The sequence below is a fragment of the Mastigoproctus giganteus genome, chromosome 8 (assembly GCF_048544385.1).
Source record: "Mastigoproctus giganteus isolate SK-2022 chromosome 8, ASM4854438v1, whole genome shotgun sequence".
Classification (NCBI taxonomy): domain Eukaryota; kingdom Metazoa; phylum Arthropoda; class Arachnida; order Uropygi; family Thelyphonidae; genus Mastigoproctus; species Mastigoproctus giganteus.
Genome location: NC_143582.1, coordinates 55,345,140 through 55,361,085, shown reverse-complemented (window position 1 = coordinate 55,361,085; position 15,946 = coordinate 55,345,140). Strand labels below are relative to the sequence as shown.

The window sequence follows — 15,946 nt, the reverse complement described above, 5'->3', positions numbered from 1 at the left end:
ATAAGATACGAGAAATGGTTTCTGAAATGCCCAGATAGTAGGGGATGTATGCAGTGGAAACGTGTAAAAGCATCCCTGCGACTGTTGTTCATACATCTTAACACCTCTCAATGATTTTTTTTTTTTTTTTTTTTATGAAACCCCCAAGCACGAAAGGTATCAAAACCTATAGTACTTAGTGCCATGCATGAGTTGAAGGAGAAGTATGGGGAGAGGGGGATGCCAGAAACTTTGCTCTAGAGACTAAACATGGGTTTCACCACTTCAAGCCTCCAATAAGCAAAGTGGTGGTATTTCACCGGTTGATGAAAGTCATCTACCACCTGAAATGATGCTCTGGGGTTAACCGCACATTACTAGGTCCGCTGTAACACATTTAATCTCCTCACCTTTCTTCAGAAGAGGAGCAGTGGGACCCCACCCTTTCCAATAATGCCTTAATCACACTACTTTTGTGTCAACTGGCCTGAGCTGTTTTGAAGTGTGCGTATTGTACAGTTCGTCCATGCTCAAGATGTAGAAGAGGGGGAGATTATGGCATCCTTTGATGTCATTTCTTTGTTCACATGTACACCTGTCGAACATGGCTTGGATTGTGTGCACAATGCTTTGAGTAGAGATGGTACTTTGAAAGACAGGACAGCTCTAAGTGCTGAAGATATTTGTGAAGGTGTTGGCTTATGTTTATGTAGTACTACTATGTTATTCCAAAAGGTTTGCAGAGTGACCGTGGGTTCACCTATTAGTGCAATTATAGCCAACTCAGCCATGGAAGAATTTGAAGATAGGATGTTGGGGAGCTCTAGTCCTTCCCCATTACATGCATGGAAGAGATATGTTGATGACACGTTCACGGTGATACAAAGACACGAAACAGAAATATTCGAGTGGTTGAATAGCGGTTCACCTTATATTCGGTTTACTTCAGAGGATGAGCAGGGGGGGACCCTTCCGTTCCTAGACATGTGTGTATACAGAGAAGGCCGACACTTGAAAACTAAGATTTACAGAAAACCTGTGTGTCGGGGAAATATACACACACTTCAAAACAGCTCAAATGTTTGGACAATGTAATTAAAGACAAATAACTTGTTGTAGATACGTAGTTGTAAAACTTTATGATAATGGGTTAGATTGCTGCTTTCCCCAAACATATAGCCTGATAGCAAAAGCATTGTTTTCTTGATGTTCACTTCATTTGCTTACAGGCACTCTCCTGCATTACCTGAAGGCTACAGACATGTGGCAGGAATTAGAAATTAAAAGATACTGCTGTCATGCAACAAGGTCGTAAATATTATTTGGCACTCAGGGATGTAAACATTGAGAAATTTCTGACTTATACACAATTTTAGGGGTTCTGGAAGACATATTTCTCCTAATTGAAAAGAAAAATGACAACAATAAACAGCAGTATGATCATATAAAGCTGCAGAATTTACATACATTACAATATAAATGGTTCTGGATTTTCGTTTCTGATTATAATATGTGGCTGATAACAATAACCAGTGATAACATTAACCGGAATTCACTGTATTCCTTTTTAATGTAGGCGCCTCCGTAGCCAGGTGGGCAGGAGCAGCAGTGTGTACCACACGCTTCTTGATTAGACCGGGGTTCGAGCCCGTATACAGAGGATGCGGAAAGGTCAGGGAATGACCCCCACATATCTCCAGAGCAATATGGCCTTAGTTGCTAATACTCCTAAAAAAAAAACCAAAAAACCTTTTTAATGTTTCCAACTCGGTAATTGTAATTGTTTTTTATACTATAAGAGAAAAAACGGAGAAGGTAAAGAAAGCCAACATGAGAACGACAAGAAACATCGGATAACTTACGCGGAAACTCAGTTTCCCGATACGGCACTCTAGCGCTGCTCGCTCAGTAAACAGACAGTAGGTGTTATTGGTCTGGAGCAAAGTCGAGAACGATATATTGATTGACAGGTAGGCGTGCCAATGATGTGCTGATTGGTGAGCGAACACAACACACGATAACATTGGGTTAGTATCATTTTAGTAACTCTTAGAAGCACTAATGGTAACTTGCTCTAATGAACGCTTTCCACAATGGTGAAAAAAGTTCAGGTTACCTCCACTTGAATCCCATGGGAGCTTGAACCCCTCCCGAAGTGGAGGAGTAACCTAACCTTTTTACTTTAGAATCATGTGGACTAGCGCATAAATTGTTTATTAACAAAATATTATTTTTTTATTACTGTACTTTATTTTTAAAGACACTCGTATGGATAAACACGTATCATAACGTCAAATCAACACCTCAACAGCTATTCACTATATATATATATATATAGAATCTTTCCTTATATTATTTCCTAATCTAACGTTTAAGGTTAGGTCACTAAATAGGAAACTGTTTCTATTATTTCCTAACGTACCATTTAAGTTCACGTTACGAAATATAAAGAAACCTTTTCCTTTTTTCGTAACCAAACCTAAATCAACAGTATAGTAAAAACACTCATGAACTCCAAAAATTTGCTTTTAATAATGAGAAAAAAAAAACATAAAAATGAACAGAACGAAACTTTTATTAATTTATTTTTCATCAAAAAATCAACCAATGTTTTATTTTCCTTACAAATTTCTTCCATATTTAAAAGATTCATCGCTACTATTACCTGTTTACCATTCATTACAAAACTATTATGCACTGTCCTTTACTCATAAATATACATTATAATGCCAACCAATGAATACACCACTAATCATTTCATCATTTGCCACGCCTACCTGTCAATCAATATATCCTTCTCGATTTCGGCTCCAGACTGATAACACTTACCGTCTGTTTACCGAGCAAGCAGGGCTAGAGTCCGGTGTCGGTAAACTAATTTTCCATGAAGTTATCCGACGTTTCTTGTCGTTCTCGAGTTGGCTTTCTTTACCTTAGCCAAATAATCTTGTTTCATGATTATTCATATTATAATCATAATATCTAGAATAATCTTGTTTCAATTTTTTCATTTCTTGCATATAATCTACAGAATGGAAGGGTCTATGCAAATGAATGAAATACAGGACTGATCTATTCATTGGTAGCTTATAATATGGAACTTCTATAAATACACCTATTTTTTTTATTTGAAAGCTAGAAATAATAAATTAGGATGGCATAGCTCTATTGCACACACAGGCAGTCAAAAATCCTCAACAATGAAGAAATGAAATGTATCCAAAAAACTGGGGGGTTTTTTTTTACTATAAATTTACTTAATTTAATATCAGTTTACTTTTTTAAATATAATCCATTTTTGAGTTCACAAGTGCTGGTGTCCCTTTGAAGAGGTAGTGCTTGTGAGCTACGTGTTTCTATTTTATTATGTTTTGTATTATTTAAGTAGCACTTGTTCTTTGGCAGTGTGCTAGGTCTCTTTGGGCAAGGAAACATGCTTCTCCAAAGATGGTCTATCCCTCTTATGTTTTTATGATTTTATTTATTTTTTTAAATAGGGGTGATTAAGTTTACAGGAGCAGAATAGCACCTTGCCTTATCTATAACCCTATTTACTGCATTAACTTGCTATAACTATTTTGTGGTTTAAGTGTTTCCTAATTTACTTTACAGAGAAAATTTTCAAATTCATAATTAAATCTTAATTTGAATCCCTTGAATTTGTATTTCACTCTGAGAAATAATACCTACTTTGTTCTTGCCTGTGCTTTTCTGAATGTTCAATAAAAGCAATCATATCTTCAGTTAGATGCATTTCAAACTGCAAGTCTTCACTTTCCTCTCCATCATTGTTTTCTTCTTCTTCTTCATAGCTCAATGAACTTTCTATATCTTCACTGTCTGAAGTTTCTTGATGTGGTAAAGTTTGCACTTGAGGATGTGACAGAGATTCCATGTGATGTGATAAAGGATGCATGTGATAATCCATATTTTGGGCACTCCCAGAAGGAAACTGGAATGTCTCATGTTCACAGTGTGGGCAAGTATTTAAATGTGATGTACATCTAGCTATCTCTGAACTTCTAAGATGATGCCTATACCAGCTGTTCATTTGGTCATAATAATGCCAGTATCTGCTAAAGATAGGGCTTTGATACCACATGTTTAAGTAACGTTTCTTTTTATTTTTGTTTCGTTTCTGAAATAGTACATAAAATGAAAAGAAATAACAAAATTAGCTTAAAAATATACAGTATTAAAAATGTATAATTCTAATTTGAATAATTCTTATAAAAAAACTTGAATAATCATTAAATCCTGATAATTTTAAAGCAGAATCAGAACATTAGAAAGTAATGACTGCTCAAAGGTAAGTGTATCTTGTTTTAGCATGAACCTAGTCCAGGCTTTATAGATTTATGCAGTGCTTTTTTTGGAATGGTACGCAATGGTACAGCATACTGGCACCTTTATTATCAGTGATGTGTGACATATGGATGCAGTGCACTTCGAAATTTGTAATATTCCGTAAATTTTTTTCACGTTTACCTACTATTCAAATAAGCTTAAAATTATTTAACTAAATTTGAATTTTTTACTGTCTATTGTTAAGATATTTTCTATATAAAACTGTATAACCATTTTTATAATTCTAAATTACTCAGTCGGACCTATGTTTAACTAAGTCCTTTTATAGTGAATTATTTTGAATTCCCCTTGGAAGTTACATTTAAAATAGTTTTCGTTGAGTGAAGAAAATTTTCATATAGCGAACGGATTAGGAGGGAATTAACTCAGTATGCACTGTTCGCATTTCTGGCCTTCACGCAATTTAGGCAAATAGTGTGGCTGCGCGAATTAAGAGAGGTAAAGGAATTACCATTCTACAACTTAGTGGTACCTGGTAAAACCTATCCGACCACCTGTCCCACATATGGAGAAGTCGCGCTAGTTAAGAGTGAGCAGATCAAGGTGTATTCCCAATGGGCTCTGGCCCACCTTCTACTGCAGTGTTGTCCAACCTTTTCCCGTACAGGGGCCATATTCAAAAAAATTCAAAGTTCTTTAGTGTGTTACATTTTCCATATCTTGTTGCATGTAAAAGTAAAATTGAAAATATTTGAAAATTTTATTAAGTACAATACATTTTAAGTGTTGTAAGTACAATTACATTTGCTGTTTACATGTACAATTTACAATTACATTAGGTATAATTACATTTACTGAACAAAACATTTAATGAGAAATTTTTTTTTGATAACAAATTTTAAAATGCTGTTTTAGTTCACTTTCCTCGCGGGCCGTAGGTTGGACACCTCTGTGAACACTTTTACCCCGACAAATAATCATCTGTTATTTTGCAAAAGTGCATTATCCACATTTTCATTAAATTTTCGCTATCTCTATTTACATGGTCACAGAACCTGAATATCCGAATGACACTGACATTTTGGATAATTTAAAAAAAAAGAAAAAGAAAAAAAAAAAAAATTTAAGAACTAGTGACAATACTGATGATGGGAGAAGCAAAACAAGGACAACGAAGGTCATGAATTGTTGGCATCTGGTGAAAATGACGTTAGTTAGTCAAATGAAAGAGATGAAATTCATGGATACCACTAGCATAGCTACCTTTTTTCGGGCCCGGAGGCAAAGAACATGTTCGGGCCCCTACTTAATTAATGAAAATTGCAAAAACAGGAGACGGCCAAAGACGCCAGGCCCCTAAAGGGCCAGGGACTGGAGGAAATTACCTTGCCTGCCTACATGGTAGCTATGCCTTTGGTGGATACCTAATTGATAAAAAGGTTTCAGAATAATTGAAGTATTTGATGAAAGTTCTGAGTATAATACCAAATTCATCGAGTGAATGTGAACGAGAATTTTCACAAATGAATCTGATCGCCAGCCCAACCAGCGCTTCGTTGATGACAAAAACAGTTTCTTCACTACTGTTTCTTAAAACTGTAGGCCCACCGCTGACCCGCTTCAATCCAGCAAAATATTCGTGGCTGCTTCGGAAACGTCATTCAGCAACCGACACACAAAGAGGAAGAAAAGAAGTCGGCATAGGGAGTGAGATGAGAACTTAATAAAAATTTGGAATATTCAACAAAAACTTTATTATGAAATTATTTTTAATTATATTATTATTTTTTACTTATTTTACTTATTTTTTTATATACTTCAATAATAAATTTATGCTTAATAAACTGTGTTAATATACTTAATTTGTTGTTCTTATTCTAAAAACATTACTACTAAAGTAACAATATCAGGGAAAAAAAATTTTAGAGTACTTTTCATATCCTTTTAATTTTCAATTTTTCCTGATAGTAAAGAATGAGTACCGGCACCTATTTTTTTTTACAAAAAAAGCACTGATTAAACCTATGCTCTGTTTCACTCTATGTTAACACCAAAAAGAAAAGCCTTAGCCAGTTTACCCTACTGTATTTATATAATAACAATCACAGAACATATAGTTCAGTATTGTTAATAGTATTTAATGTTACAAAAATTTTCATCTACATACAGTAGGCCCTTGATTTAACGGACAAAAATTTTAGAACCTATTTATATCTGATAGCGTTGCACATCAGTCTGATGTGTGATGCTATCAGACAGATGTGCTGAAAATTTCTTCTAATGAAATAAAGGCTGTTTTACTGCTAGACAATTAGTATTAGTATTTAGTATTAGTAACGGCCGTATGGTGCAAGAAAGCCTATGGCTTATGCTGCACCAGCCAAAAAAAAAAAAAAAAAAAAATCCGAACAAAACAATGATAAAAACAAAAATTAAATAAATAAATAATAATAATTAATAAATAAATAAAAATAATAAAATGAAATAAAAAATAAATAAAAAGGAAATTAATCTTATCATCCTATGCGCTTCCCTTACCCGAAAGTACTATCCAGATGACCTTTGAATTTCCCCAAACTGTCGGCCTCTACCACCCATGAAGGCAACTTATTCCAGTAATTTATAACTCGCTGGCTAAAATAAAACTTCCTGCAGTCCAATCTAAACATTTCCGCCCCCGTAACTTGAATTTATGTCCCCTAGTTCTAGCATCATTTATAATCTTGAAAATTTTGTCCTCATTCATTTTACCGATGCCTCTCAGAGCCTTAAACACCTCAATCGAATCTCCTCTAAGGTGTCTAGTTTCCAAACTCTGCAACCCACATATTCGAAGTCTTTCTTCATAAGGACGCCCTTTTGCCGATCTCACCAGGCGAGTTACCCTTCTTTGCACCCTTTCAAGAAGCTCGATGTCTTTCTTTAGGTGCGGTCTCCATACTTGAACACAGTATTCCAAGTGTAGTCTAACATAGGCCTTATATAATGGGATTATCACGTCCCTATCTCTACTTGCAAAAGTTCGATAGATCATCGATAGGACACCATGGGCCTTCCTTGCAACCTGTTTACAATGCTCAGAGAATTTCATGTCTGACCGTATCGTAACACCCAAGTCCCTTTCCTCCAGTACTGGGTTTAGTTGAACTCCACCAAGTGAATAAGTTATTTTGGGATTACTGTTTCCCAGGTGTAATACCTTACACTTTGTTGGATTAAAGCACAGCTGCCATTTTTCTGACCATTCTTGAAGTCTATCTAAGTCTCTCTGAAGAAGCTCAGCTTGACAGTGATCATTAACTACTCTACCAATTTTAACATCATCTGCAAATTTAGACATCACGCCCTCTATCCCTTCATCAATGTCGTTTATGAAAATTAAAAACAACAGTGGTCCTAATACTGATCCTTGGGGAACCCCACTTCTTACATCAACCCAATCTGAGGAATAGCCATTTATCACAACCCTCTGCCTCCTGCCCCGAAGCCATCCTTCTATCCATCTAAGGATTTGCCCAGTGATTCCAACCTGTTCCAGCTTATAAAGCAACCGCTCATGTGGGACTGAGTCAAAAGCTTTGCTGAAATCTAAATAAACAATGTCGAAATTATTCCCTAAATCCAGCTCGTGAGTGACCCTTTCGAAATAGCGAACCAGATTTGTTAAACATGATTTTCCCTTTACAAAACCATGCTGAGTATCCTTGAGAATTTCAATTCGATCCAAATGATCCTGAATTCCACCCTTGATCATTGCCTCCATGATTTTCCCTACTACTGAAGTCAGACTGACAGGTCGATAATTTCCCACTTCACTTTTAGAGCCACCCTTATGTATGGGAGATACATTTGCACTTTTCCAATCCAAGGGAATCTCCCCAGAGTCTAGTGATGCTTGCATAACCAGCCTCAGTGGTTCAATGCACTCGCTTGCCGCCTCTCTCAAGATTATAGGGTATATTCCATCAACTCCAGGAGCCTTACTGGTCTGTAGGCTTGAAAGTTTTTTCATTAAATAATCTTGCGAAATTTCAATATCATTAATTACATATTTTTTAACTTCGCTCCCACAGTTTCCCATTGCCACAAAAGGCTTTTCATTTGTAAATATCGATGCAAAATAACTGTTGAGTTCATCTGCAACGGCAGCTGGTGTATTTATTACTATCCCCTTTCCCTTACGTAAAGGTCCGATCTGGTTTGTCCTGCTCTTCTTGGCATTTATATATGTGAAGAATTCTTTATCCCCCCTCTTTGCTCTGTTTGCTAGTGATTTCTCATAAACTGCCTTTGCCTGTCGAACCTTTTCTGTGGCTCTATTACACATCACCTTGTAGCTGTTATAGGCTTCAGTACTTTTTATTGCTCTGTAACTTTTCCATGCCACCTTTTTCTGCTCAAGTAATGTGGCAACTTCACTATTCATCCAACTTGGAACCCTTCTCGTGGAGTATTTTTTTAATGGTATATACGCATTCAAGGCATCTGTGATTAATGTTTTAAAAGCGTACCACAGTTCAATTGTATTCATTCTCTGCGCGATATCTACCCAGTTAATAGAGGCCATGTAGTACCTTAAGGCATCGTAATTTCCTTTTCTGAAATTAAAACCCATTCCTTTGCCTTTTACTTCTGCTACCTCTCTCGTCATCATCCACCGTATAACTCCATGATCACTTCCTGCTACTGATTCCTCTACTGTCAGCCCTGTTATGTCATCTGATTCATTTGTGATGATGAGGTCTAGGATATTCTTTTCTCTAGTACTTTCCCTGACATGTTGATACAAATAACAGTCATCTAGTTGATTTAAAAATTTTGTTCCCCATGTCGAGTTTCCTTCCCATTTACTCCAATCAATTAGAGGCAAATTGAAATCACCCATAATAAGGCATTGACGCTTACTTGCCCATTCCATTTGCATGTAGAGGCTTTTGTCATAGTCTTCACAATCACCTGGTCTAGATTACTCCTACTCGCATTGTACCTTTGTTTCCAACTATCTCACACCATACAGACTCTATACTAGCATGTGAAATGTCTGAATCCGGGAAAGCTATCGTCGCACTCAGGCTGCTTCTGATAAGAAGCATTACCCCACCACCCCTTCTATCTACTCTATCCTTCCTAAATACATTATACTACTCTATCCTTCCTAAATACATTATACAAGCCGTACTGAAACTCATCATCCCAATTTCCGGGTGGCACCACGTCTCTGTAAGCCCTATTATGTCCGCGTTACTTGTTTTAACCAGCAGTTCGAATTCGCTCATTTTATTGACGACACTTCTAACGTTACTGTATAAACAATTAAGATTTACTGTTCTTGTATATTTAACAACCCTAACACAACCCTTGAAGTTTTTTAGGCTCTCTTCCCTGATATTAGCTACCCGCTCACGTGAAACGTCTTTGGTCCCAGAACATCTAGATAATACGTCCAGTTGGGGTAATAGATAAGAAATTAAGGTATGTGCAAGAGTTACATTGACCAATATTATCAGATAAACGCGTGTCAGTATTACCCACATCCCCCCTAACTAGCAGTTTCCCTGAGCCTTTAAGGTATCCTCAATAATACTAGCAAAAACTTTTGCACCACCTTTGTTTAAGTGTATCCCGTCTCTACAAAACAAATTCCTTCTACCTACAAGTGTGGGCCATGCTGATAGAAATTTACCCCCTAAAGCCTTGCAGATTCCTTCAAGTCTTGAGTTAATCCACAAGGCTCTTAACATATAATCCCTCCTATCGTGTCTGGGCAGAATTGCAGACACATAGACATTATGGCCTAGCTCGCGACATTTCCTCAGCATGGTCCTGTATTTTTCCAACAAATCGTCAGATCGTGTACGTTTAATATCGTTTGTCCCCACATGAATAATAATATTTTCTTTACCCCCTTTAAAATCTGACAGTCTGTTGGTGACATCATCAATAGTTGCTCCCGGCAGACATACCCTGGTTCTGCTCCACCTATCTTTATTACAAAAAATATTCCCTGTTTCCCTGACAATGGAGTCTCCTAATAAAACAATGTCCTTTTTAACCAGGGTAGTTTGCACTTGGTTTTTCTGTTTTGAGGCTCGAATCGGGTGTGCATCACTTGGTAGATTGCTGGAGTTTTGAGTCCCTGACGAGCTCCCAGAAGCATTATTTTCGAGGGCAAGCACTCGTTTTTTCAGGGATTCAAATTGTTCCATCAGTGCACCAAATTGTAATTTAAGATCGGTGCACTCCTTACATCGATCACAAAGAAAAGAATCCCCAGGTGAGGTAGGATTAGTCACCAGGTCGACCTTGGAAAACATTCCACAGGTTCCACAACGGATTAAATCATGACTCACCCGTAAATCGCCATCTGCTATTTCCGTGTGAGTCACGATACCCTGTGACGTGTTTAAGGCAGATCTCGTAACTACCATTATAAAATTAAATAAATATCAATGAAAGTAACTTTAAAAAATTATATCTATAATATTATTAAAATCAAACAGTTACAGGAAAACCTATAACAAAATAATCCAACAATATCTAAATAAATCAAATATTTAAAAGCACTATCCAAAAGTAAACCACTTAACTGAGGAGCCCTGTATAAGCGTGTCCGCTCACCTCGAATGCCAACGTACCAGAAGGTGGAATATAAATGGAAACAATGGTAAATGATGTATCAAGTGCAATGCTAGCTGCCACAGCTTCTAGGATAGTTCTCAATTGGATCGGCCTGGATGGTATGTTAGCGTTAACAAGAATAGCAACTCCTCCACGTGCAGGTGATTCTGAGTTCCTATTTCGTCTGTAAATGGTATAACTTGAAAATTTTGGCAAAACTTAGAGTGACATGAATGTTTCCTGTAAGCATACACCTATGGGATTGAATTGAGCTATTAAATCTCTTAAGTCATCAGAATGACTGCTTAGTCCTCTGCAATTCCATTGTATGATGTTATGCATTATTTAGGTTTACCTGAGGTTGATTCATCTGACTGTTTTTTGTACGTGGGACAGTTTTTCCAGCCCTTTTTTGAGAATGTGGGGTGTCCAATATCTATGGTGTCATCTGCATGGAGTTCTAGAATGGGCTCCTCATTATCTAGCAGCTCATCTACATCCATACTCTTGGTGGGAGATTCCATTTTTTTTAAACTGATTCAGATTTTAATTGTTATTTTTCAAATGGGTCCAATAGAGTATGAGTAGGAATGCTGATTGGAGTATTTGTGGCTTCACTAGTTTTTTTTTTGGAGGATTATTTGAGCTCCAGTAGAAACAAAGTTTCAAGTGTGAGCTGCATAAGAACGACCACTAGGCACGCACCTGCTCACCCTAATGCTGAGAGGTTAGTTAGCAGGGATGGGAGAATTAAATGCATTTTTCTGCCTTCTAACACTACTTCACTGATACAGCCAGTGGATGTTGTTGTTGTTATTTGGTTTTTAGGAGCATTAGCAACTAGGGCCATACTGCTCCGGGGATATTCGGTGGCCATTTCCTGACCTTTCCGCCTCCTCTGGTCTAATCAAGAAGCTTATGCTACGCACTGCTGCTCCTGCCTACCTGGCTACGGAGGCACCACAGCTGGTAGATCAGGGTGTAATCGTTGCATGTAAGAGGTTGTATAAGAAGAAGTTTTTGGAAGAGGTGATGGCTGTTTTGGAAGAAATAGAAGACCCAGAAGAAGAAGATACAAGAGGCACACTGCAAAATTTACATGCATACAACATCAAATCTGCTATCTTCAACTTAGCAGCTGCGTAGAAAGATACGAAGATTACTACCTTGGCCATTGCTTGACATAGAACCTGAAACGAACTTTGAGGGAGTTGAGGCGTCTAAATTTTCGGGACACTCTTCCGAGGGCCAGCAACAAAAATGCAACTGAGAATGATGTGGAATAGTGGCTCGAAAATGATGAAGTGATCCAAGCTATCAAATTTTTTCTGAGGGAGAAATTGCGGAAAATGTTCTTCATGGAGAACAAGAGGACTTTGATGATGATGTCAAAGAATCAGTTGCACCTCATCCTAAATTGTCTGTTATAAGACAACATATGGATGACATCATACATTATATTCAATCATCATCAGACCCTGATGTGCTTCCTTATGAATATTTTAAAGAATTTCGATCTACAGTAATAAGGATCAGACATCAAATTCTCTGAGCATTGTAAACAGGTTGCAAGGAAGTCCCATGGTGTCCTATCGATGATCTATCGAACTTTTGCAAGTAGAGATAGGGATGTGATAATCCAATTATATAAGGCTTATGTTAGACCACACTTGGAATACTGTTCAAGTATGGAGACCGCACCTAAAGAAAGACATCGAGCTTCTTGAAAGGGTGCAAAGACAGGTAACTCACCTGGTGAGATCAGCAAAAGGGCGTCCTTATGAAGAAAGACTTCGAATATGTGGGTTGCAGAGTTTGGAAACTAGACACCTTAGAGGAGATTTGATTGAGGTGTTTAAGGCTCTGAGAGGCATCAGTAAAATGAATGAGGACAAAATTTTCAAGATTATAAACGATGCTAGAACTAGGGGACATAAATTCAAGTTACGCGGGGAAATGTTTAGATTGGACTGCAGGAAGTTTTATTTTAGCCAGCGAGTTATAAATTACTGGAATAAGTTGCCTTCATGGGTGGTAGAGGCCGACAGTTTGGGGAAATTCAAAGGTCATCTGGATAGTACTTTCGGGTAAGGGAAGCGCATAGGATGATAGGATTAATTTCCTTTTTATTTAATTTTTAATTTCATTTTATTATTTTTATTTATTTATTAATTATTATTATTTATTTATTTAATTTTTGTTTTTATCATTGTTTTGTTCGGATTTTTTTTTTTTTGGCTGGTGCAGCATAAGCCATAGGCTTTCTTGCACCATACGGCCGTTACTAATACTAATACTAATACTAATCTTATAGGAGTCTTTTCAGTAACAAGTGAATCTTGTTCTGATTTGTCTAAATTCAAACAATAAAAGTTCCTGCATCTGGCTCTCCTCACATTTCATGGCGCAGTCGACAGCATGCGTTTGCTGTTTTCGCCGCCTCCACAGAGAAGTAAGATACAGAGTGAACTCTTGCTCAATTCAAAAACATTCCACCTGCAAAGGGCGTGTTTGGACAGAGGGTTTGGAAGGCCCAGTTGTGAAAGTCGTAACTAAACATAACCATGCAGCTCAAGCTGCAAGGTCGGAAGCATTGCAATTGATTGGTCAAATACGGCAACATGCAACAACCACGAACGAACGGCCACAGCAAATTGTTGCATCAGTTATTGCAGAGGCTCATACCAATGTCACGGCATTACTTCCTAAAAAGGATTCACTTAAATGAACCATTCGTCATGTTCAATGCAACAATGGTACTCCTGCTTTACCGAGCAATCTCCAGGATCTAGTAATTCCACAAAGTCATCAAGAAATTATTATCGATGGCAACGTACAACAGTTTTTAATTATATTATAAATCAACAGGGATTACCTTTATTTTAGATACAGGAAGCTTCTTTTCCAACTCGCTAATAATTCTTGAGAATGGCGATATTAATGATTAATTGTGAGTTGCTCTATTCCTGTAAACATGACACCCGAAAAGTTCTAGTCCGACTTAAGGAATGTAGAGAATAATCCCCCCCCCCATATCCAATTTTATTAGACCCCTAAATTTAACTCTAAAGTCCAGCTACAGGACCAAAAGATATAATCGGTCTATATTTATTAAACAGTTTAGACCTTCAAAAATCTAATTTTATGCCAATCCATGTAATGGTTTCCTTGCTGCCAGAGGTATGGTGTTTGAAGACAAAAGTCTTGAGTGCTCATTGTTGAGACCGCACGGTCTGAACACTACGGTTCTGACAGTGGGGAAGATGTCCCACCTGTTTTGCAAAATTGATATCGCCATCCTCAAGAATTATTAGCGAGTTGGACTAGGAGAGTTGGAAAAGAAGCTTCCTATATCTAAAATAAAGGTAATCCCTGTTGATTTATAATATAATAGAATATAGGAATTATCGAGCACTTAATAGCTCTCAATTATCAAATCTATTAAACAGTTTTTAATGTATGATTCTCAGGACGAACTGCTCCCGGGTCGCATTCTTATTTTTTCCACTAGTAACAATCTTCAGTTATTGGCGTGTAGCCAGGAGTGGTTTTCTGATGGAACAAGAAGTATGCTGCAATTTCTGCTAGAATCAAAAGAATAGTCCAAGATTTTCAAAATCGTAATGTGATTGATTACCTTAGAGGCATTGCATACAACTTCGAGTTTTAAACAATAATAATGTGCATTTATTCTATGATTAATTACCTTTACCTTTGATTGATTCATTCTATTAAAACAAAATAAATTAGAATTAATAAAAAATTAGGTGTATTATTTACATTTCTATAGCCTATTCATTATCTACTGGGGGCGAAATGTGGGGGGCTAAATGTGGGAGACAAAATGCAGGGGGCGAAATGCGGGGGGCAACTTTTCCGGATCCCTCCCAAAACATACACAACACTCTTGATCTCTTTCTCACAAACAACCCTTCTAATTACATGGTCAAGTTGAATGGCAGTGTAGGTACCTCAGATGCCTGCACTACCTGCACTTGGTAATGGTCTCTCCAATGAAGCCTTTCTTTTGTGGCCAATCTCAGCCTTGCTTTGTGTGGTATTAGAAGACTATGAAATGGGATGATCTGCAAGATTTCTTTTTCTTTAGTCGATTACTGTTTTAAATATTCTGATGCAAATTTTCGGCTCAGATCGTGTCACTGAAATTATTCTTGCAGAGGGATGAAATCCTTTATTCCACATTCCAGCTTAAAATCTTGTCCTTTATCTAAACCTTGGTTTCCCAATAAATGTGCTAAGGCTGTTCAAGAGAAGAATGAATACTGCAACTGGCTTGCATCCAAATCTCAAGGTTTGTTTTCTGCTTACACTAAGGCTTGCAATAATTGTAAAGCAATTATTAATCAATCCAAAGTTCATTCTGAATAGACTAAGAATAGAAAATTTGCTTCTTGTCCAAACAGTAGTCAAGCATTGTAGTTTTCTTACCAAAGCTAATGGAAGAAACTTTTGTCCATCTATATTCCCACCATTCCCAGTGAACTACACTCGCCTCCTGTGGTCTTCCGACAGAAGGACATTAGAATAATTCTGAACAATCTCCATGCTAAGAAAATTCCAGATCCCGATGGCATTTCTCCACTTGGTCTAAAGCCCTGTGCTTCTGTTCTGCATTAACTTTTTACACTTTTATATATCACTGGTATTTTTCCTTCTTGGAAATTTGCTCATATCCACTCAGTTCCTAAAAGGGTCGAAAAATTCCTACTGCTGCACTTACCTTTTTTCTTTCCAAAGTAATGTAATTTGCCAACTCAAACTATCTCAAAACCTTCCATCTGAGCAATGATCACTAATATGGATTCCTTCAGTGTTGATCCACTAACCCCAGGGGCTCACATCTGGTGAGTATGGGCTTGGCACACCCAGGGTCCTGAGCTGGATATCATCATTCTTCTCTTTCTTGGTGATTCCCCTTTACTTCTGACTCTTATTCTCTCTCTCTCTCTCGCAGGGTAACTTGGAAATTTTTTTTTGCCTGGTGCAGCATAAGCCTCAGGCTTCCTTGCACTATATGTCT

General features: G+C 37.3%; 1 protein-coding gene across 1 annotated transcript in view; it reads right to left on the bottom strand.

Moving 5' to 3' along the window:
* Nucleotides 1-15,946, bottom strand: part of LOC150081539 (gem-associated protein 8-like) — a 72,118-nt gene that overhangs the window by 34,297 nt on the left and 21,875 nt on the right. The window contains exon 2 of the mRNA XM_090379368.1: nucleotides 3,670-4,117. Coding sequence (XP_090235494.1) covers nucleotides 3,670-4,117 — 448 coding nt within the window. The remainder of the gene's footprint in view (nucleotides 1-3,669; nucleotides 4,118-15,946) is intronic.